At 33.9% G+C, this 26,088-nt stretch overlaps 1 protein-coding gene across 1 annotated transcript in view; it reads right to left on the reverse strand.

Annotated features, from left to right (window-relative positions):
• Positions 1-26,088, reverse strand: part of LEKR1 (leucine, glutamate and lysine rich 1) — a 337,373-nt gene that overhangs the window by 161,568 nt on the left and 149,717 nt on the right. Inside the window, exon 9 of the mRNA XM_089910962.1 lies at positions 25,425-25,610. Within this exon, the coding sequence (XP_089767088.1) occupies positions 25,425-25,610 (186 nt within the window). The remainder of the gene's footprint in view (positions 1-25,424; positions 25,611-26,088) is intronic.

Raw genomic sequence — 26,088 nt, forward strand, 5'->3', positions numbered from 1 at the left:
AACATTGGAGACTAAACAACATGCTACTAAAAAACCAAGGATTCAAGAAAGGAATCAAAGAGGAAATCAGAAAATACCTAAGACAAATGAAAATTAAAAACACAACTTTCCAAAATCTAGGGGATACAGCAAAAGCAGTTCCAAGAGGAAAGTTTAGAGTGATACAGGCCCACCTGAAGAAATAAGACAAATCTCAAATAAACAACACAACCTACCATTTAAAGGAATTAGAAAAAGAACAAACAAAACCCAAAGTCAGCAGAAAAAAAGGAAATAAATAAAGCTCAGAGTGGAAATAAATAAAATAGAAAAAAAAATAGAAAAGATTGATGAACACAAGAGCTATTTTTTGAAAGACAAACAAAATTGATAAGCCTTTAGCCAGGCTCATTAAAAAAAAAAAAAGAGGACTCAAAATTAGAAATGAAAGAGAAGTTACAACTGATATCACAGAAATACAAACAAGAGAAACAGAATGCTACGAACAGTTATATGCCAACAAATTGGGACAACCTAGAAGAAATGAATAAATTCCCAGAAGCATACAAGACTGAATCAGGAAGAAATAGATAATCTGAACAGACCCATTACTAGTATTGAAATTGAATAAGTAATCAAAAAACTTCCAGCAAACAAAAGTCCATAATCAGACAGGTTCACAAGGCAATTCTACCAAACATATAAAGAAGAGTTAATAGCTGTCCTTCTCAAACTATTCCAAAAGATTGAGGAGGAGGGAAAACTCCCAAACTCATTTTATAAGCCCACTATTACCCTGATACCAAAACCAAACAAAGATACTACAAAAAAAGAAAATTACACACCAATATCTCTGATGAATATAGATGCAAATGTCCTCAACAAAGTATTAGCAAAGTGAATTCAACAATACATAAAAAGGATCACACATCATGATCATGGGATTTAACCCAGGGATGCAAGGATGGTCCAATGTCTGTAAATTAATCTATGTGAAATTGTGATATACATCAACAACATAAAGGACGAAAATGACATGATCATCTCAACAAATTCAGAAAGAGCATTTGACAAAATTCAACATTAATTCATAATAAAAATTCTCATCAAAGTTGTTATAGAAAGAACATACCTTAACATAATAAGGGCCATTTATGACAAACCCAAGCTAACATTATAGTTAATGGTGAAAAGCTGAAAACTTTTCTTCTAAGATCAGGAACAAGACTAGGATGCTCATTCTTGCCATTTCTATTTAACATGGTATGGGAAGTCCTAGCCACAGCAATCAGATGATAAAAAATAAATAAAAGGAATACAAATTGGAAAGGAAGAAGTAAAATTGTCACTATTTGCAGATGACATGATATTATATACAGAAAATCCTAAAGTATCCATCAAAAAAGCTATTAGAACTAATAAATGATTCAGTAAAATTGCAGGATATAAGATAAATATACAGTAATCTGTTGCTTTTCTATACACTAACAATGAACTGTCAGGAAGAAAAATTAAGAAAACAATCCATTTGCAATTGCATCAAAAAGAATAAAATACCTAGGAATAAATTTAACCAAGGAGGTGAAAGACCAATACTCTGCAAACTATAAGACATTGTTGAAGGACACTGAAGATGATACAAATAATGGAAAGATATCCTGTGTTCATGGATTGGAAGAATTAATATTGTTAAAATGTCCATACTACTCAAAGAAATCTACAGATTTAGTGTAATCCCTGTCAAAATACTCATGACATTTTCCACAGAACTGGAACAAATAATCCTAAAATTTGTATGGAATCACAAAAGACCCTGAATAGCCAAAGCAATGTTCAGAAAAAAGAATGAAGGTGGAGGTACCATGATCCTTGACTTTGGAGTATGCTGCAAAGCTACAGTATTCAAAGCAGTATGGTACTGGCACAAAAACAGACACACAGATCAATGGAACCAAATAGAGAGCTCAGAAATAAACCCATGCACATATGGTCAATGAATCTATGACCAAAAGAATATACAATGGGGAAAAGACAGTCTCTTCAACAAGTAGTATTGGGAAAACTAGAAAGCTACAGGAAGAAGAATGAAATTAGAACATTTTCTCATACCACATACAAAAATAAACTCAAAATGAATTAAAGATATAAATGTAAGATCAGAAACCATAAAACTCCTAGAAGAAAACAGGCAGTACACTCTTTGACATAGGTCTTAGAGTTTTGTTTTGTTTTTTTTTTGGATCCGTCTCCTTGGGCAAGGTAAACAAAAGCAAAAATAAACAAATGGGACATAATAAAACTTAAAACATTTTGCACAGTAAAGGAAACCATCAACCAAATGAAAAGGCAACCTACCTACTGAATGGGAGAAGATATTTGCAAATGATATGTCTGATAAGGGGTTAATATCCAAAACATACAAAGAACTAATATAACTCAATATTAAAACAAACAACATGATTAAAAAATGGGCAGAAAACCTGAATAGGCATTTTTCTAAAGAAGGCATACAGATGGCTCACAGACACATGAAAAGATGCTCAACATCACTAATTATCAGGGAAGTGCAAATCAAACAAATGAGATATCACCTCACAACTGTCACTACGGCTATTGTCAAAATGACAAAAAATGTTAAGTGTTGATGAGGATGTGTAAACTGGTACAGCAACTATGAAAAACAGTACGGAAGTTCCTTAAAAACAGAAAAATAGAACTGCCATATGATCCAGCAATTCCACTCCTGGGTATATATCCAAAGAAAACAAAATTTGAAATTTGAAAAAAATATATGCACCCTAATGTTCATAGCAGCATTATTTACGATAGCCAAGATATGGAAGCAACCTAAGTGCCTGTCAATAGATGAATGTATAAAGAAGAAGTGGTATATATATATACACACAATGAAATATTAGCCATAGAAAAGAATGAAATTTTGCCATTTGCAGCAGCATGGATTGAGCTGGAGGGTATTACGCTTAGTGAAATAAGTCAGACAGAGAAAGACAAATACTGTATGTTATCACTTATGTGTGGAATCTAAAAAATTAAAAAAATGAACAAATAATAAAACAGAAACAGACTCACAGATACAAAGAACAAACTGTTGGTTACCAGTTGGAAGAGGTGTGAAGGGAGGGGCAAAATGCGGGAAGGAGATCAAACTGCTAGGTACAAAATAAATTAGATACAAGAATGGGACTAAGACACAGCACAGGGAATATAGTCAATATTTTATAATAACTTTAAATGGAGTATATTCTATAAAAATATGGAATCACTCTGTTGTACACTTGAAACTAATATAATATTGCTAAGTCAGCTATACTTCAATTTAAAAAAATAAATAAATAATTTTTAAAAAGATTTTAACCCATCTTCTTGTGTACTTATAGCAGAGTTTTTCTGTAGTATAATCCCTGGAGCGAACTCATGAGGTCATAGGGATACACATACTTAAATAATGCCAAATGGTTCCCAGGATGGAGGCACCAGCTTACACCATCAGCTCACTGAATGATGGTTCTTGCTTTCCTGATATTTACTAGAAGAGGTATTAAAAAAAAATCTTTTTTTTAGGGTGCAAAGGTAGTGCCTCATTGTTGGTTTAGTTTGCAGTTCTCTGCTTACTACTGAAGCTGATCATCTCATTTTATACTTCTTAGTCATTCATATTTCCCTTTTCATGATTTGCCTTTTCCCCAGTCTCTTTTCTATCCATTTCAATAGTTTTCTTCATTCTCTGCAGAAATAGCACTTTTCAAGGTTATGAATGACTCTATGTCAGCAATTCCAAAATTTAATTCTCTGTTATTATCTAATTCAAACTTTCAGCAGCGTTTGACTTTTTTTTGCTTTATTTATTTTTTAACATCTTTATTGGAGTATAATTGCTTTACAATGGTGTGTTAGTTTCTGCTGTATAACAAAGTGAATCAGCTATAGATATACATACACCCTCATATCTCCTCCTGCTTGTGTCTCCTTCCCACCCCTCTAGGTAGACAAAAAGCACTGAGCTGATCTCCCTGTGCTATGTGGCTACTTCCCACTAGCTATCTATTTTACATTTGGTAGTGTATATATAAGTCCATGCCACTCTCTCACTTCGTCCCAGCTTACCCTTCCCCTGCCCCCCATGTCCTCAAGTCCATTCTCTATGTCTCCGTCTTTATTCCTGTCCTGGCCCAAGGTTCTTCAGAACCTTTTTTTTTTTTTTAGATTCCATATATATGTGTTAGCATACTGTATTTGTTTTTCTCTTTCTGACTTACTTCACTCTGTATGACAGACGCTAGGTCCATCCACCTCACTACAAATAACTCAATTTCGTTTCTTTTTATGGCTGAGTAATATTCCATTGTATATATGTGCCACATGTTCTTTATCCATTCACCTGTCGATTAGGTTGCTTCCATGTCCTAGCTATTGTAAACAGAGCTGCAATGAACATTTTGGTACATGTCTCTTTTAGAATTATGGTTTTCTTGGGGTATATGCCCAGTAGTGGGATTGCTGGGTCGTATGGTAGTTCTATTTTTAGTTTTTTAAGGAACCTCCATACTGTTCTCTATAGTGGCTATATCAATTTACATTCCCACCAATAGTGCAAGAGGGTTCCCTTTTCTCCACACCCTCTCCAGCATTTATTGTTTCTAGATTTTTTGATGATGGCCATTCTGACTGGTGTGAGGTGATACCTCATTGTAGTTTTGATTTGCATTTCTCTAATGAATAGTGATGTTGAGCATTCTTTCATGTGTTTGTTGGCAATCTGTATATCTTCTTTGGAGAAATGTCTATTTAGCTCTCCTGCCCATTTTTGGATTGGGTTGTTTGTTTTTTTGTTATTGAGCTGCATGAGCTGCTTGTAAATTTTGGAGATTAATCCTTTGTCAGTTGCTTCATTTGCAAATATTTTCTCCCATTCTGAGGGTGGTCTTTTTGTCTTGTTTATGGTTTCCTTGGCTGTGCAAAAGCTTTTAAGTTTCATTAGGTCCCATTTGTTTATTTTTGTTTTTATTTCCATTTCTCTAGGAGGTGGGTCAAAAAGGATCTTGCTGTGATTTATGTCATGGAGTGTTTACTTTTTTGAAACACTCCTCTGGTTTCCTTTACACTATACTCTTTTGTTTCCTCCACCCTTGTTCACTTTTGCATTGGCTACTTCTCAGTCTCTATTGATGATTCTTATTCTTAGGTACACTCTAAATATTAGAAATCACCAGAGGTTCAGTCCTTAGCCCTTTTCTCTGCCTGCATTTCCTCCCTAGTTGATCTCATCTAGTCTCATAGCTTTGAATAGCATTTATATTCACATCTCCTGTCATCATCATCATCAGCGTCATCATCATCATCGCCATCACAGATAGTAAGTGCTGAGCATTTACTATGTGCCAGACACTACATTCTAAGTGCATTACATTCATTTAATCTTCCCAATGTAAACTAACTAGGATGTAAGTTCCATGAGAGTGGGAACCTTATCTTTTATACTCATAGTGTCTGAGACAAGGAAGGTGCTCAACAAATTACTGTTGAAAGAATGAATGAAATTTTGGAAATACTAGAAATAAGAATTCCAGCAAATAAACTTTTAAAATTCTGTACCTAAGATTAAAGTGGATGGAACTGAAAGAGTTGTGCAGTTTTCATTGGTAACACCTAATATGTATCTTGGCGTTAAAAGGCAAGTTTCTTATAAATATGTTATTTTATTTCAATAGACGCTTATTGACTACCTACTCTGTTTAGGTAGGATCCATGCTAGCTAGATTCAGCGTACAAATATCAATAAGATATATTTCCTTGTCCTTAGAGAAATTATAAGCAAGTGTCTCATTTTCCTTCATGAATGATAGATTATGTTTTAAATTACAAATCAATAACTCCTTTAAACTTAAACCTGTTTTACTTTTCTATAATTTTAAATGATTTTATTTAGTTATGTTGTTAGTTAATTACGTGGCTGAAGTTGTGGGATTTCTGATCAGACATAACTGATGTGAATGAACACAATCAGTATTTTGCATTTAGATGTCATCTATATGTATAAATTATTGTACCACAGTTTGATGAGCTTAGTGCTTCACAAAAGTAATATATCACTTAATTTTTTAAATGAGCATTAACAGAGAAAACCTTTACAGATTTAAGAATCTATACCAATAATACAAGAAAGTTCTTTAATGAGTACTCAACTATATCAATTGCAAATTAACATATTTTAACTTAAGCAAACATTTCATAAAGCTCAGATGGTGAATACAGCCACTTGGAAAGTTCATTTCATTTTAGGGTTTATATTCAGAGGTTTAATTCACATCTATTCTGAAACAAGTATACTTCAAGTACATTAACATTTTCTGCATAATGCCAGAAGGGACTGAAATAACATTTGGAGATTTTTATAAATCAGATGATAGAACAGGTGTGGCTATACAGCTAATAAGTTATAATTTGGTCCAGATGTGGTTATATTAAAATCAGAAAATTATTTATCTGGGTCTGTGTGGGGAGGGGAGAGTGCATTAAATTAAGCTAAGAAGATAATCAGATATTTAAAATTTGGAAATAAATTTTCTTCTAATACCAAGGATCAAGAATTTGCTTCAGAATGCAAAAAAGATGCTTCTAAACTTCCACTGTATTTTTTATTCTGAAGACTAAAACCAGCCAAATATAATATAAAGATAATTATCACTAATGGGGGCTTATAAAATATTACAAATCATGGATGGATAAGGTAGAAGGAGTCTTAAATTCTAAAAATCATTTAACCACTCTTTCTCAACTGGCAATCTTCATGATTTAGAAACTTCTGAATACAATAGAACATTACTTTGTTTTCTGATAAATTTGTACAAATAAGTAAATTCACAAAATTATATATATCTCATTATTTTATGTATGTACAAATTTTATATATGCATTTATATATTATTTTATATATAAAATAATGATATTTTTCAAGACTGAAATATATTAGTAATAGATATGGATAGCCTAGAGTGAAGTAAGTAGGAAGGGACAGGGACTTATATTGAACAGAATATTAGCTGAAAACATGTATGGGATTAAAAAAGAAAAAGACAGGGTTAATAATAAAGTAAATGAATAAATGGAATAGAGAGAAGTTTAGATCTAAAAATATTTAAGAGATTTTCAAGTAAAGTCACATAATCATATAAACATCAACTTTCTTTAATTAGTGTGTTTTACAATCAGAATGCTTACAGAGATTCCTGTGTGCAGCACTGATTCTATGCAAACTGGAAAGGAGATGGAGTGCATCTTCAGCCACACAGAGTACTGATTCTTTTTGCTGCTCCCTTTCTCCTTGTTGTGCTGGGATGGCAGCAAAATAGGCAAAGGGCAAGAATTTCTTCCAAAGAATGTTTCCATGCTACAAAACTACTTTGTGCTAATTGCATTTAAAAATTCTACCATGGGGGGCTTCCCTGGTGGCGCAGTGGTTGGGAGTCCGCCTGCCAGTGCAGGGGACACGGGTTCGTGCCTCGGTCTGATCCCACATGCCGCGGAGCGGCTAGGCTCGTGAGCCATGGCCGCTTAGCCTGCGCGTCCGGAGCCTGTGCTCCGCAACGGGAGAGAACACAACGGTGAGAGGCCTGCGTACCGCCAAAGAAAAAAAAAAAAAAATCTACCATGGGGACTTCCCTCAGAGTCCGGTGGTTAAGACTCTGTGCTCTCAATGCAGGGGGCACAGGTTCCATCCCCGGTTGCAGAACTAAGATCCTGCATGCCACACCGTGCATACCACATGGACATGGCCAAAAATAAAAAAAAAATAAAATAAAATGTCATTCTATTGTCTTCGGGTAGCTATTAAATAAAATAAAATAATAAAAAGTCTACCACACAATTACATAATTTAAAGGTAGCAAGCATAAAACCAAAAATATTTTATAACTTTAAGAATGATCTGAAGGCAACACTAACATATATGTGAAAAGACTTAGCTATGGGGGTGTTTATTGCAATATTTTAACAGAAAAGAGTATAAACAATTGTCCAAAAATAAGATATGATTAAAAATTATGATTCATCCAAATTCAGAATATTATGAATATTTTTGACATGGAAAGATTTCATAATGGAAGAAATGGAGGAGATGGATATTATAAAACTCTATTATTCCACTCATAAAAATATATATTTTCAAAACAGAAAGTCTAGGAGGATACATATCAAATGTTTATAAAACTATGCGAATGTTGGAATTTCCTAATCAATAGTGAACATGGCTTATTTTGGTAATAGAGAACAAAAGAATCATATTAAGGTGGCCTAACACTGAACAACATAATATACATATACCCATCTTACAACCTATTTCATAACCTATCAAGCATTTGTGTAACCCACCACCAGGTGTCTACTATTCTCTGGACCTCTTCTGCCTTCCCCTTATAGAAACTTGTTTTTACTGCCAGTACTGGAAGTACCTGGTATAGTAGCTTTCTCTGAAGTGTAAGTTAATATAACAATGTGTATGCTTTGATGCTCACAAGCAGTGGAGTTCAAGCAGTTAAGAGCCCAAGTTTTGGCAGCATAGCTCTGGACTCAGGTTCCAATTCTGCTGATTAGTGGCTGTTGCCTTGGGCAAATGACTTAACTCCTTTAAGCCTCAGTAATCTCATTTGTAAACTGGAGATAATAAAAGGGCTTAGCGCAGGAGGATTATAATAAGGGGGTACACAGTGGCTTCACTGTGTTTGACATGTGGTTAATGCCTTGTGAATGTTAGCTATTATTTAGACTGTAGTAGGAAAGCTACTTTACTTCATAGGAATGACTTTTTTTTTTTTAATGATGTAAGGAGAGTATTAGTGATTAGCTAGTAGGAAAGAGATGCTGGTAAGAAGTGAGACATTGAACAAGGGGCGGGGAAGGGGGATGGGTCATTTATTTCTCATTCAGTTAGTGTTGCTATTACTCATGGCCCATAAATGTGGATGATTTTTAAATGTCTATGAACAGCAGGTGTGCTGTGTGCCTGGGTGAGTCCATGTGTGAAAGAGTGGCTGTGAGTGTTGTCAGGAGTGTGTTCATATGGGTGTTAGGGACAGGGCAGAGGATCACTCCCTCCTCTCACTGGTCGGCCGAAGCTTTCCTGAGAATGCAGCATGCTTAGTGTAGAAGCTATGTGTAATACAGAAGATCTGCTCCTAATCAAGCCTAGACTTCATGATATAGGTGTCTAATTAATAATGCTGAATGACCAAATCAACTGACTGGTGACCGAATGGGCAGAAGATGACCTAGAAAGAGGACTGCATCACATTACGCCACAAGTACAGAATTGAAGAAAGAATAAATGGGTCAAGGAGTGACCAAGATGGTGCAGTAGGAAAACCCTGAGGTCACCTCCTACCCATGGGCACACCAAAATTACAACTGTTTACAGAGTAATTATCTATAAGAATGACCTGAAGACTAACAGAAAAGATTTTCCACAACTAAAGATATAAAGAAGGAACTACAATGAGACAAATAGGAGGGGCAGAGAAACAATACAGTCAAGACCCACACTCTCTGGTAGGTGATCTATAAATGGAGGGATAATAGTTGTATTGGATATATGTATAAAGATATATGGATAAAGATATATGGATAAAGAAGGATAAAGAAGGTGTCGTATATATATACAATAGAATATTCCTCAGCCCTAAAATATATGAAATCTTGCCATTTGCAACAACAAGGATGGTCTAAGGGGGTATTATGCTAAGTAAAATAAGTCAGACAAAGACAAATATGCATGATTTCACTGATATGTGGAATGTAAAAGACAAAACAAACAAAATGAAAACAGACTCATAGAGAACAAATGGGTAGTTGCCAGAGGGAAGGGGTAGGGGGCGGTGAAATAGGTGAAGGGGATTAAGAGGTATAGATCTCCAGTTACATAATAAATAAGTCACATGGATATAATATACAGCATTAGGAAGATGGTCCAAAATATTGTAATAACTTTATATGGGGACAGATGGTTACTAGACATTGTGGTGATCATTTCACAATGTCTGCAATTGTCAAATCATTATGTCATTCACCTGAAACTAACACAATATTGTAAGTCAGCTATATTTCAATAATGAAGAAAGAATGAATGGTCCGAATCTTTCTGAGAGAGGGAGACTTAGGAATTGAAGCAAAGGACAGAGTCCACAGGATTAAAAAAAAAAAGATGTATAAAATTTAACCCAAGGACCTGGGGAGGATGGTGCAGTTTAGGAGAAGTCAGAGAAAGTGGTAAGGCTAAGACCTAGCCTTAAAAGAGAAAAACCATGCTGCAGGGGCAGAATGAGGAGAGGAAGAAGGTTGCAATGGCACAGGTGAAACATGACTAGATAATAAACCAGAATTACCGCTATCTCAAAGGTGAGAAAGAAGTCTCAGAGAAGAGGAAACCACCCTAAGGAGTGGATGCTTAAGGTCACTGTAGAACATTCTAAGATTCAAACATTTGTAAAATGGAGAAAATATGTAAAACAGAGATAATCTTTATAGGAAAGCTCAAAGTTGGAAGCAAATGAAAAATAAAGGAAACAAAGATAATCTTATAAGACACCAGTGATCAAAGATGAAGTGGCTTCTACAGGAGACCCTTGTTACTCTCCATATTCCAGTCGTGACCTGGTTTTACATAAGAACTCTCTGAGTGCTAGTTAAGACCATTTGGTTTGCAACTGGTCTAGAGTCCCTAGGATAACCAAGCATCCCACAGTATCCCAATGTCAAGCTAGCCTCTTTTAAGAGCTGTTGGAATATCCTATGATAAACCATAATGGAAAAGAATTTGAAAAAGAGTATAAATATAAGCTCCTTCCCTACCTCTACTCCTACTTCTTTCTCTTTGAGAAAACCTGTTTTTGAAATAAAGCATTTTTTTCCATTAAAAAAAAAAAGAGCTGTTGGATATAGTAAAACTAAGGATCACTGCAAACCTCCTTGTTTTTCTGTTTGTAAAATCAGCACTTCTTTTTTTGGAAGCCAAGGTTACATTATTCCTTCTGGAGGAGTTCAAGGCTTCAAAAGGAATCATAGGGCTGGTCAATTCACCACAGTGAACTCCCTGTGAAAATCATGCCTGGCAGGTAAGGTCAGAGTGGAACTCTGTTCAGAGACTCTTCCATCTGCCATGCAATAGATGACTTCTGAATTAATCACAGCCACTCCCTTCTTCAGCATCCTGTTCTAAGAGCAGGCAAACTGTTGTTACAACTAACCAATGCTGACTGTAAAATAAATTAGTGGAGACAAAGGGACCTTTGGGTAAACAAATTAAAATTCATAGTTTTCCTTGGTCATTAAAGGAGCATTTAAGGAAATTCTACTACTTTTATCCTAAATATAATCATTTGGTTTGCTATCATACCAGAAAAACCACTTTAGAATGGTGGTTTAATATTTTCTATATGCGTAGTTATTTTGTGCTCCTACATTTTATCTGTTGATTCTCCTAACACTCCAAGGTAGTTAAAGAAAGCTATTATATTCCCATTTTATAGATGAAGTAACTGAGTCAAAGAAATTGATAATGTATCCAGAAGTCCTGTAAAAGGCATAAACTTGCCAGAAAGTGGAAGTGTTTGACTCCTGGACAGTATTTTTTTTTAAATGAACCATATCACTCATTTTGATTTCTTTCACTTTGAGGAGCTACTAATTAAGGAATGCAGTACTTACACATTCCACAACATGGATAAAACTCAAAAACATTATGGTAAGTCAAAGAAACCAGACAAGAAAGATCATGTTATATGATACTATTTACATGAAATGTCCAGAACAGGCAAATCTATAGAGAAAGAAAGTAAATTAATTATTGGTGGGGAGGGGCAGGAGGGCAAAGGAAATCACTATTAATGACTAGGATGTTTCTTTTGGGGAATGATAGAAATGCTCTAAAATTAGATCATGGTGATGGTCATACAATTCTGTAAATATCCTAAAACCCACTGGGTTGTACTCTTAAAATGCACAAATTTTATGATATTTAAAATATTTCTCAATAAGGCTATTTTTAAAAAGTTCAAATAGGATGGTAAAACATTATGTGCAAAATAATTAATATTTATGTATTATTTATTATACCAAAGAGCTTCCTGAAAGAAAAAAAATCCATCCAAAAGTGTTTTCACTAGGAATAAATATGAAACTTGGTCAAATAAATTTTAGGAAGAACATTAATGCTAAAGTGATTTTTCTGAACTGTGTCTTCCAATATTTGTGACTGCTGACAAAAAGTAAAGGACACTCTTTTCTATCAGGTGGAAGGAAAATCATTTAAGTAGACAGGTTTGTGGGTCACAATGACCTCTACGAGGAGTACTATCAATTGAGATAAATTATACATTTTGGAAGTTATATTAGTGTGAGCTAAACATAAAATTACAAAAGTTATGTAAATAAATCTTTAAAAGGGAACCAAGAATTTAGCCTCTAAAATTTCATTTTATAAGTTACTTTCCTATGAAAAAGATGAAAGTTTGGCATTAATAGTTAGGCTGCTAATTAGTGTCTATGATATACTCTTAAACCACTATTAAATATATGGACTAGACTTATCATATTTCTTAAGTTTTCAAGCATCTATGTCTCAAAAGACAAAAGGGAAATGTGGGCAAAACGAAGTTAAAATTTTTATGTAGAAAAGTAACGATCATAAAGACTATATTCCTGAATAAAAGTTGAAATTGTTCAGCGGTGATTTAAAAGAAAAAAGTATCAATGTAGAAATACAAATATTTATGTAATATTGGAAACAAGCAAAAGGCTTCAGAGTTAGGATAAGAATTACAGCCTATGAGAGCCCGAAAGGGCCCCCGAGGTCTTAGTCGAACCCATTAGTTACTTAGATGTGGCTAAATGTCATGTCAGAGCCACCTGGCTAATATATAGAGGGTTATCATCTTCTGATTCTTGGCCTAGCATGATTTCAATTAAGACCACATTGGTGGGGAACGTGGGTGAGGGGTAGAGGCTGGAAGACACAACAGACAGTTTAAAATGGAGAAAGATAAATTTATTCTAAAAGTAGGAGGTATGGGATTATGAAATATTAGAACTTTAAATTTTATTTATAAGTAAACACAATAATGACATAGTATTCAGCACAGGTTTAAAAATTCAGAACATATGGGGGCTTCCCTGGTGGCGCAGTGGTTGAGAGTCCGCCTGCCGATGCAGGGGACACGAGTTCGTGCCCCGGTCCAGGAGGATCCCACATGCTGCAGAGCGGCTGGGCCCGTGAGCCATCGCCGCTGAGACTGCGCGTCCGGAGCCTGTGCTCCGCAACGGGAGAGGCCACAACAGTGAGAGGCCCGCGTACCGCAAAACAAACAAACAAACAAAAATTCAGAACATAAAAATATGTTTCATGTTAGTTAAAAGTATGACATGTTAACTCATTTATTAAGAGAACCTAAGAGAGAATAAGTAACAACTAACAGCATAAATAATAACAGGCCACAGTACAGAAGTTCAAGTGAGATGAATTAAGAGGTTGCAAGATACAGGGGAAATAGATAGTAAAGCATTTGAATACTCTGAAAGAAAAAACAGGGGACAGAAGGTGGGACAGAAAATTAGCCTAGTAAAACAGAAGGGGAGCTATTCAACTAGGACTAGAAAAGAAGCCTTATTGTGATGCTTATCACTTAAAGCTGGTTCTGCAACTGTGGAGAAGCCAGTAACATGACTTGTAAGAAAGAATATAAAGAATGCAAATGCTTAGAATTGGACTTAAGATTATTAATTATAAAAAGCCATTTACAAAGCTCATATTGAAAAGTCAATTTAAATACTTTCTATTGTATGCTTTGAACAAATAATTATGTTTCTTCAAACAAGACACAGGGAGAGTCAAGAGATGAGTAGTTTATCAGTCTGCCCTTATTTTCATTTGCCAAAAGAAAATCTAAAATGCTATGCCCATTATGTTAACCCAGTGATTTATCTGGGGAGAAGATATTCACTGTGATGCATGGTTTTTCCTCTTCTCAAATAATTGACATGATTTTGAAAAGATATTAATAAGCTGGAAAAGCTATCGATGATAATTATTGAGATAACAGAAAATCTTAAGCACACTAATTGGCTAGTAATAGAAAAATTAGGCAGGCATTTAAAAGAAAGCTGACTAAAGCAAGATTGTTGAAGTTCATGAAAATTATAAAAGTAAATGTCATAACATGGTAGAGAAAGTAAAAGTAAAGTAATTTGAATGGCAACAAAATTTGAGCTAGAGAAATTTATAGCATATTCTTAATATAGAGGACAAAAAAAAAAAAAAAAGGCTGTTAAGAATGGCTAAAATTAAGAGTGTTGGCACATATAACCAGTATGGAGCCAGGAGGTCAGACATCCAATGAAGACCTGTGAACAGGTGGAGAGCACCTGCACACCAGAAGTCAAAGTGAAGTCGAGGCCAGCTGGCTGGCATGTGGTTAATGCTGAATAAATATTTGCTGAAAAATGAAGTTATTCTCAGGATATGGTCAGCCCAGCACCAACATATGGGAACAGATGAGTTGTGGTAAGAGGCTGGTTCAATGGATAGTGGGCAGAGATAAAGGCAGATTATAACAAATAGAAAATAGGTACTGAGAGGAGGGGAGCAGAGGGGCTGGCCTGGACCACTGGAGGTGGGAACACCTGTGAAAGTCCCCAATAGACCCTAGAGGGGAGAAGAAAGTGTACCAAGTATGGGAATACAACACTGCCAAGACCTGAGATGGAAACTTTGCTGTCTTTCCTGCACTTGTAGTTCTATAGCTTTCCTAAACCACTGTAACCACTTTTGAAAAATGAATTGGAGAGAAACAATACATTGGTGCAATCAGTTTGCCAGAAGGTACTTGTAGATAAAGTAAGAGGCATATTAATAAACATTTTTCTAAATGGTCTGACATTTCTACTGAGAACTTAACATGGGAATTAGATTGTTGTGGGGTAAAACAACAAAAACAACAACAACAAAACCTGGTGCCCTTCATGGATAGGTTCATAGGAAGTGGTACTTGTCATCTTGAATTAAGAGAAACTTTAATGATCCTGTCCACTCTGACATACCAGTTTTCAATGGTTTCAACCAAGAGAGAGGTGACAGATAGCCTTTTAAGATAGTTTCTTTCTCTGTTAACACAGTTTGGATATTGTTACCCATGGAGTGAATCTATTCAACACCAGCAGCAGAAACCCTAATTTAGTTTTGAAATTATGTGCCATTTTGCTCTGCAATTACACTGTCCTTTAGATGAATCTGTATTACATCTATAACTACCCAATCTCTACATGTAGAACTGAATAGATCAGCTGCACTTTATGCAGCTGATCTATTTATAACACCCATTTATGATAAAAACTCTCCAGAAAGTGGGCATAGAGGGAACCCATTTCAACATAATAAAAGCCATATATGACAAAATCACAGCAAACAGCATTCTCGATAGTGAAAAACTGAAAGCATTTCCTCTGCGATCAGAACAAGACAAGGATGTGCACTTTTGCCACTATTATTCAACACAGGTTTGGAAGTCTTAGCCATGGCAATCAGAGAAGAAAAAGAAATAAAAGGAATCCAAATTGAAAAGGAAGAAGTAAAATTATCGCTGTCTGCAGATGACATGATACTATACATAGAAAACCCTAAAGGTGCTACCAGAAAATGACTAGAGTTCATCAATGAATTTGCTAAAGTTGCAGGATATAAAATTAATACACAGAAATCTCTTGCACTCCTATACACTAACAATGAAAGATCAGAAAGAGAAATCAAGGAAACAATCTCATTTACCATCTCATCAAAAAAAAAAAATACTGAGGAATAAAACTACCTACACTCAGAAAACTATAAGATACTGACGAAAGAAATAAAAGATGACACAAACAGATGTAGAGATATACCATGTTCTTGGATTGGAAGAATCAACATTGTGAAAATGACTATACTACTCAAAGCAATCTACAGATTCAATGCAATCCCTATCAAATTACCAATGGCATTTTTCACAGAATTAGAGCAAAGAATTTTACAATTTGTATGGAAACACAAAAGACCCCACATAGCCAAAGCAATCTTAAGAAAGAAAAATGGAGCAGGAGGAATCAGGCTCCCTGACTTCAGACTATACTACAAAGCTACAATAATCAAGATAGTATAGTACTGGCACAAAAACAGAAATATAGATCAATGGAACAGGATAGAAAGCTCAGAGATAAACCCAGGCACCTATGGACAACTAATCTATGACAAAAGAGGCAAGAATATACAATGGAGAAAAACAGTCTCTTCAATAAGTGGTTCTGGGAAAACTGAACAGCTACATGTAAAAGAATGAAATTAGAGCACACCCTAGGATTTAGGATTAAAGACCTAAATGTAAGGCTGGATACTATAAAACTCTTAGAGGAAAACATAGACAGAAGACTCTCTGACATAATTTGCAGCAAGATCTTTTTCAACCTACCTCCTAGAGTAATGAAAATAAAAACAAAAATAAACAAACGGGAGTTAATTAAACTTAAAAGCTTTTGCACAGCAACGGAAACCATAAACAAGACAAAAAGACAACCCTCAGAATGGGAGAAAATATTTGCAGGTGAAACAACAAAGGATTAATCTTCAAAATATACAAACAGCTCATGGTGCTCAATATCAAAAAAACAAACAATCCAGTTAAAAAATGGCCAGAAGACCTAAACAGACATTTCACCAAGGAAGGCATACAGATGGCAAAGAGGCACATGAAAAGATGCTCAACATCACTAATTATTAGAGAAATGAAAATCAAAACTACAATGAGGTATCAACTCATGCCAGTCATAATGGCCATCATCAAAAAATCTACAAACAATAAATACTAGACAGGGTGTGGAGAAAAGGGAAGCCTCCTACACTGCTGGTGGGAATGTAAACTGGTACAGCCACTATGGAGAATGCTATGGAGGTTCCTTAAAAAACTAAAAATAGAGCTACCATATGATCCAGCAATCCCACTACTGGGCATATACCCAGAGAAGAACATAATTCAAAAAGACACATGCACCCCAATGTTCATTGCAGCACTATTTACAATAGCCAGGTCATGGAAGCAACCTAAGTGTCCATCGACAGAGGAATGGATAAAGAAGATGTGGTACATATATATAACGGAATATTACTCAGCCATAAAAAAGAACAAAATAATGCCATTTGCAGCAACATGGATGGACCTAGAGACTGTCATACTGAGTGAAGTAAGTCAGACACAGAAAGACAAATATCGTATGATATCACTTATATGCGGAATCTAAAAAACGGGTACAAATAAACTTATTTACAAAACAGAAACAGAGTTACAGATGTAGAAAACAAACTTATGGTTACTGGTGGGTAAGGAGGAGGAGGGATAAATTGGAAGATTGGGATTGACACATACACACTACTGTATATAAAATAGATAACTAATAAGGACCTAATGTATAGCACAGGGAACTCTACTCACTGATCTTTAATGGCCTATATGTGAAAAGAATCTAAAAATGAGGGGATATATGTGTATGTATAACAGATTCACTTTGCTGTACACCTGAAATTAACACAACATTGTAAATCAACTATCCCCCAAAAATATTTTTTAAAAACTCTAAATAATGTTCCAAGTGATGGTATATGATAATTTATTACCCATTTCATTAGAGTTGGGAATAAATTATTCCTAATCACTCACTATTAAAAATATGATCTTTGCATATAAATAACGTTCTTCTGCAGTTTTCTAAACATAAATTCACAAAGAGATTACTTGATCACAAATATTTTTATGGGTTAGAGAAATATAATAACAATTTTTTATCACCAAAGGAAGGGAAGCTTTATCACTAAAGTCTTTGTACTAATTTAAAAGGAGTTAAATGTTTTATTTTTGTTTAATTATTGGTAATTCAATGTTTCTTGCTTGTTTACCAAATTTCCTGTGTTAATTATCTGTTTCTGTTTTTCAACCATTTGCCTGCTTGGGGTCTTGAAGTTTTCTCACACAGTTGAATAAATTCTTTATATGGTATGGATAGTAACACTTTGCATACCATATATGATACAAATATTTTTTTGTCCATCTTCTATTTTTAGGTTTGGCAGTTTTTGAATTCAGAGATTATATTTTTTTATAGGCAAAATCTGTTAATATTACTCTTTGCAATTTCTGAAGTGCTGCTTTATCCCTCTGTGATTAGGGTAAGTTCTGTATCTTTTTTTGGTGCTAGTTTTTCCTGTTATTTTTTTTTCTATTTAATTTGAGGTTTATTTGGGTGTATTTTGGGTTATTTTGTTTTAGTTACCCCTACACCACTTATTACATAATTTTGCTTTTCCCATTTGTTAATGATCCTTATATTGAAATAGATTCTACTTCTGTATTTGCTATTCTGTTCTAAAAATAACATTGCCATTTTTACAGCTTCTACACACTCCTATAATAACATATTCAAAATATGCTAGAGCTAGGCAGCCAAACGTGGTTCTTATTTCCAGACTATTTAAAAAATATGTTTTTTCCAAGATCTGACATGACAGCAATTGACACCAAGCAGCAGAAGCAGTAGAGAATTCATTCCAAGATCAATCTGTGTTCAAGACCATAGGAGTAAGTAGGGGATCGTGCAGGGTGTCCAGTGCTTTAAGGACACAGCAGCTGTACCCTTCCAGATGGTTCTTGTGGCATGATTTTGGCTGTGTTTCTGGCAGTTCTAGCTTCACGGTTTTCTAACCATCTTCTAGGCCTGATTCTTCCACCTTCTCAAAGATTCTGAATATATAAATAATATCCCTTCAGTAAATTTCTTTGATGATTAGAGTTAGTTTCTGGTACTTGCAACTAAAAAACCTCACTAATGCTTAATCTATTCTATTCTATTCTATTCTATCTATTATATATATTTTTTACAAAGAGACGTTTTATTAGCATTGTTACAGCAACGCGTCCCAGGAGCGGACGGATCCTCAGCACACAGCCCACTGAGCTGCAAGCAATGAGTCAGAGGGAAACAATTATTGTATACAGTGCAGACAAAGGATCATCCCAAGCCTCAAAGAGAAGACGTAAAATCACTTTACAAAAAAGTAAATAAAAATAACACCCATTTTTCTATTTTAAAAAGTGCCATTTCTCGAGTGGCAGAGGATGGAAAGCCCCAGGACCCGGCGATCCAGTAGCCCTGATGCTCGAGGGGCCGGGCCTGCTCTGTTTTCTAAAGCTTAATATAAGCGTCCCAGATCTTCATCTTCCATACTCCTTCTCTACAATTTTCGTTCCTACTAATTTCTTCAGTGCGTCAGCCTCACAGCTACCAGCCTTCATCAAAACGTTAAGACCAGAGGCTCCCTTTGTAAGGCTTAAATCTGAGTAAAGAGTGAAGAGACAAAACACCGAATCTTAAAAAGCCAAAGGATAGTGGGGCCAGTGCCAATGCACTTCTTTTAAATTAAGGCATTTCTTTCTTTCTTTTTTTTTTTTACTGTGCTCAACGTGAACATGTTTTTTCCTATTTTCCTTATTCTTATTGTTAAGTTAGTACCAAATTTTCCTCATCATAGGAACCACCTCGAGCACTTATTAAAAGTAGAGAGTCTTAGAATCTTGGAGATGCTCAGTATGTTCCGACTGATATGCAAGAATGTTCATTTTCAATACATTCCTTTATTATCCCCACACATGCATTTCCACAGTCCCAGATGTTCTTGTGGTCAGGCAATTTTGGAAAACACTGTCCTAGCTTTAATTCCTAGAAGACTTGCTAGGCCAATGGTCCATTTTTGTGAAAAGGGTAAAATCCACCACCTCTTTTTTTTTTTTTTAAAGGAAAAGGAGTTCAGTGTTTTCATATGCCTTTTTGGAATTGACAGAAATGATTAATGAGCTAACAGGCTTTGTCCCAACAGAGACCTGGGTTTGAATCTCAGCAGTGTGACCATGGCCTACGTCTCTATGTCTGATAGGAAGAATAAAAGCTTTCACATTAGAATACTGTGAGGATTAGATAAGGGAAAATTAGTCAAATGCTTAGTGCTAGTCAAATGACTGACACAGAGAGAGTTCCTAGTTAGTGAAAATGTTTTCCCTTTCTTCTCTTGTCTTTATTCCCATAAATCACTTCTTTTTTCAAACACAGAAAGGTAGTGACTTGACTTAACCCTTAATTACCTGTTGCATGCAATATAAGATATGTTCCCTAATGTCTCACTGTTCTTTTAAGAAACTAAAACATTCAAGGAAGTGGCTTATCTTAGAAACCACATTAAAACGATGAAATAAAAGAGAAATAAGGATAATAATCTTTGGGGTGAATTGCATTTTTGGGAAAGTTATGTATAACTGTGAAATGGATATTTTAGCAAATCTGTCCTAAATTTGTTCTCCTCTCTGAAGTCTAAAATAATAGCATGGCATAGTTTTTACTTATAACTTCATTAATTTTTTAAATGAGTAATACATTCAAGTGGTTCAAAATATTTTTTAAAGTATCAAATATACAGTTGAAATTGTTACACTGATATTCGTAATATAAATAGGTCTATAATATTCTTTTCTTTTAATATCTTTGTCTTGATTTTGGTAACAGGGTTACCCTCGCCTTGTAGGGTGAGGTGGGAAATATTTCCAATTTTTGGTTGTTTAGAAAATATTGTGTAAAATTAGGATCCTCTGTTTCTTGAAAGTTGGTAGAACTTGCTTGTTAAATAATCTAGCCCTTTCCTGGTGAGAAGATATTGCTGCAATTTCTTGAATAGTTATAGGAACATTTAATTTTTCTGAGTAAGTCTTGGTAAGATATATTTTTCTAATAATATGTCCATTTCATCTAAGATTTCAAAGTTGTTGGCAGCATTCACTTTTCTTTTTACTTTTTATCTGTAGTCACTGTTTCTGTTTCATGCCTTATATTTTTCATTTGTATATTCTCTCTTCCTATGATCAAACTTGCTAGAGGTTTGTCTATTTTATTTTATTTTTTATCAATGTTTTGTTTTATTGATCTTCTTTATCATATTTTTGTTTTCTATTTCACTGAGAGCTGCTTTTATTTTTATTGTATTTTTTCTTCTATGTTCTTTGAGTTTATTCCCTCCTTCTGATGTAAGTATTTAAAGCTATAGATCTCCCTCAAAGCACCACTCTGGCTACATCCCACAAGTTTTTGATGCATAGTGTTTTTTAATACCATTCAATTGCAGATATTTTATATTCATTATAATTTCTGCTTAAACCCCAAAGTTATTTAGCAGTGTGTTTTTGTAAAATTGTGAATGGTACAAGGATGCCCACTATCCCTATTCTAGTCAAAACTGTATATGAAGTCCTAGCCAGTATACATGTCATGAACAAACTGAGTGATCCAACTGAATAATCCTGAGGTCCAACGAAAAAAAAAAAAAGATAGGGAAATCTAACAAGCTTCCAGGTAAATGGATGAGTTATCTTTAAAGGAAAAAGAATAAGAGCTGTAGGTAGGCTTCTCATTTGCAACACTGAAAGCTAGAAGTCAAAGCATTAGCATAAACAGTCTACTGAGAGAAAAGAACTCAAGTATTCTACACCTAGCTAAGTTAGCATTACATCCATCAAGTTGAGAATTATATTTTATTTTGAATTTCTGAGGAACATTTACAAAACCTGATCATGTACTCAACATAAAGAAAAGCTTAACAAATTCACAGAGGTATTATGTCACATTATTTAATCAGAATGTCCCTAAGTTAAATAAATAATAAAAAAGTAACTCCCTTGCAAAACAAATTAGAAACTAAGAAATATATTCCTAGATAACCTTTAATCTAAGAAAAAATAAGAAATACAGAGTATTTAGATAGCATTGAAAAAAAAATAATATTAAAAGTTATGAGATACAAAGTTTACTCAAACAAAAATTTATACTTTGAAATGCCTCTATTATTAAACAAAAAAGATGAGAAATAAAAGAACTTAGTAGTCCTTTCAGAAGTCTAAAAAATGAAAACAAAAAACAAAAAGAAACCAGGAAGAAAAAATTAATAAACATAGAAGTCAAAAGTAATGTCATGGAAAATAAAAGCAGTAGAAAGCATTAAAAACAAAAAACCCAAAAGCTAGTTCTTTGAAAGCCTGATAAATAATAAGAGATAAATAAAAGTAGATACCATTAAAAATCAGAAATCAGGTATCACCACAGATAGAGGAGATATTTTAAAAATAAGAGTATTACATGCCATATTATGGATACAAATCTGAAATCTTAAGAGAAAAATGAATGATTTCCTGTCAAAATATAAACAATAAAAACAGCTCAGAAGAACTGAAGATTTAAATAGTCAAATTACTACAGAAAACTCTGGAAACATTAAATAATTACCATTTAAAGAGGCACCAGAATCAGATGAGTTCATAATTGAATTTTACTTAATGATACTGGGTTCACATTCAAGTTTTATCTAACCTTTAAAAAACAGACAATCAAATGTTATTAAACCTATTTATTAACATCACTTAATTTTAACACAAAACTCTAATTAGTGCCCCTTAATAAAGAAAAATTATAGACCAATCTCATTTATAAATGTAGGTACTGAACTTATAAATAAAATATAACCATGTAGAAAATGATATGTAAAAAAGTAGTATCAGGAAATTTAGTAATACGAATCCATTTTACCAGCTGGTTAAAGGAGAAAAAACATGCTTAATATCAATAGATGCTGAAAAGGCATATAACAAAATCCAAAAGCATTCTAATAAAACATTTAAGTAAAGTTGGAATAGAAGGAAAATATTTGATTAAAAATAAACAATATTTACCAAAAACCAAACATCAAATATAATTCCAAGTGGAAAAACACCGAATGATTTCAATTAAAATCAGGAAGTAGACAAGGATGATCACTGTCACCATTATTATTTAACACAGTTTCAGAGGTTCAAATAGATTTAATAAGATATGAACAAGACAAGAAATAAGATAAAATATATAAACATTGGAAAAGAATAGATGAACTCTTTTTGGGGGGCATTGGGGCTGGTCATATAAATGCACAGCTAGAAAATCCAAGAGACACTAAATAAAAACCACTAGAAGTAATATGAGAATTTTGTAAATTTAATGGATATGAGACAAATATATAAAAATCAGTAGCCTTTTTTCATCTATCAATATCAGGACATCGAGATAGAGCAAATAGTTCATTCACAGTAGATGCAAATATGATAGTCATAAGTTTTAAAAGAATGGCAAAGAAACATTCAAATAAAACTATAAAATTATATTAAAGAACATAAAACAACATAAGGACATACCATATCTTGAATGAATAAACTTTTATAATATTAAAAAGACTTAGTATCACTAAAAATGTCAATTCTCTAAAAATTAGTATAAATATAATGTAATCCCAATTAGAATCCCTGTTAATATCAGAATTTAATGATATTATCTTAAAGTTTATGTGGAAGAATACCTGCTGTGAATATGTAATAAACGTATACAGACTGGAAGAGAAAAACTTTACTAGATATCTATCAGAGTCTTTGGATTAGAGGTAAATAAATGATCTTAAAATTCAAATCAAAGAATAACTGCCTTCAAATATATATTTAAAAAGTAAGAACAAAGGAGAGAGAATAAACTTTACCAGCTATGAGAATATACTATTAAGTCAAATGAATATGATATTAATGGTACATCTAATAAATTAGTGGAACAGAAAAGAGAATACAATAATAGATACTAGCATTTGTGAAATTTTGACATATGACAGGTAGTAGGTTTATTTAGTGGGAGAAGGATGGATTATTTAATACATAATACTGATACAACTGGCTATGTATTTGGAAAGAATAAAACTGGAGCCCCAAATCTCACATCATATAAAAAATAAATTCCATACGTGCTACTGACTTAAATGAAAGAAAACCCAAGAGACCATATGTATAATCTAGGAATGGAATGGACTGTTTTAACCAAGACTAACCAGAAACAATAAAAGACATTAATTTGATGATACCCAAAAGAAAAACTTTGATATGGTGCAATTTACTGTGAAAAGTCAATAGACAAATTATACATTAGAAAAAAATTGAATATAGAAGATAATTACTTTACTATATAAACCCCTCTTAAAATTGTTAAGGAAAATTCTAGTAATACAATAGAACATTGGCAAAATCTACGAATAGGTAATTCACAAGAGAAAAATTAAAATATCTGATTTTAAAGTTTGTATCTAGTTCCATATTGCTTCCAAGTTCATGTGACAACTTCTCTTCTCTTTCAGAATCAGTTCCTCTCCAGATTTCTCTAGTCTGTGGTGTGCTCCCATCACTAAAGACTTCCAAGCAAAGAAGTTCAGAGCCCTCTGTGACTTCTTTCTCGCCCTTGTCTACTCAGCCAGGTGTTTACCTCTCTATTCCTGGGTAGTCCTCTCAACCCTGATTCTATTTAAGCCTTCCCAGTGTGGCCATGGAGAGGGCCAAGGAGACATAGTGGGACGAGCATGAGTCTTGGAGTCCAACTAGGTTTGCTTTCACTCCCTGCCATTTACCAGCTATGTGGGAACAAGTATGTTACCTCTCTGGACCTTCATTCTCTCCTCTGTAAGATGGGATAATTATACCTGCTATTCATGATCATTGTGAGAAGTGACAGAAGTAATTTATGTACAGTGCTAACATGGTTTCTAGCACACATTAGGACCTAAAAAATGTTAGTTCTCTACCCTACTTCAGTTTCTTATGGTTAGTCTAGGGACCGGGTTACCAGCAATGATATTTTCTAAATGGCTACCTGACTCCAATTTCTTGATATTTGGAACACCCCCATATGTTGATAGTAGCTTAATTTTGCTAAAACACTGCTTGTGTTATATCATTCTCCTGATTACCAATTTTCAAAGATTGCTTACTGCCTTCAGGAAAAAGTACAAACCCCATAGCCTTACTGCTAACATACTCATTGTTCTAAGGTAAAAATTTTAAAGCCTTGCCCAAGGTTCCCAAAACATAATTTTTAACCTTTTCATTTGGGAAAATGAAGAAATGCCTAAAAATTTGGAATCACCTTATATAACAGCATATGCTATATTTTCCTTCAGTACTCTAAACCACCATCCACTGGGAATAATGATATACAAAAGAAAATTCTACTTTGTTTTCCTGAAATCTCACTTTGTACTTGAAATGTCTTTAATATATTCACTTAATACTTGCCAATCTAAATGGCAGAATAGGAATGGATGATAGCAAACATTTATCACAGAAACAGTTATTGGCATTGTTATTAATAATTAGGCATATCTACAACACAAACTAGTTAAAACAAGATTTTGTTGTGATCATGAGAGAAATAAAAATTTAGACATTATTTTATTATGTCTAGTTGCTAACAGCAGCAAAAAGTAATTCTTTTACCTAGTACTTCCTTTTGCAAGTCATGGCATCTGGTTTGCAAGTTTACTTCCTGTTGTTTGGATATCTCAATTTGCTGAGATCTCAATATGGCTGCATCTGACAACAATTTCAGATTTTTCATTTCCTCTTCAAGGCATACATTATTTCTCTGGGACACTGTCAAACTTTTATTTAGCATCTTTATTTCTGTAAAGAAAATTCAAAGTTTACAAATAGATAACACTGGATCATAAAACATTTCTTAAAAAATGATTATTTTCTTTTAGAAAATGAATAGTTGAAAGCCAACATGACCTCTCTGAGAGTATAGTGACACCTAACCAAAAAGTTAAGTTTTAATTTAGTAGTTATTCTGAAAAATAAGTGAAAAAAGGATTGTATTGCTAAATGATGCATGAAACCTTTTAGTAGTTTTTTTAAGCCTTTAAATTGTATTAAATGGCAATCCTGCCTGCTTTTTAAATACATGAATGAATAAAATAATATCCATGTAATGTTCTGGGTTTTATTGAAATTAAATTGTTTTCTTGGCAACATGGTTCAGAAAAGTAAATTTAAATGTGTTAGCATGAGCTGGTTGGGAAGTATTTCTAGGAGATAACTAGGACATATTCTATACAAATTATGAAGAAAGGTGGTAGGGGTGGAGAGAAATAAAAGGATA

Source organism: Delphinapterus leucas, chromosome 4 (genome assembly GCF_059928025.1).
Source record: "Delphinapterus leucas isolate spDelLeu-1000000601 "Yukka" chromosome 4, BTC_Dleu_Yukka2, whole genome shotgun sequence".
NCBI classification, from domain to species: Eukaryota; Metazoa; Chordata; class Mammalia; order Artiodactyla; family Monodontidae; genus Delphinapterus; species Delphinapterus leucas.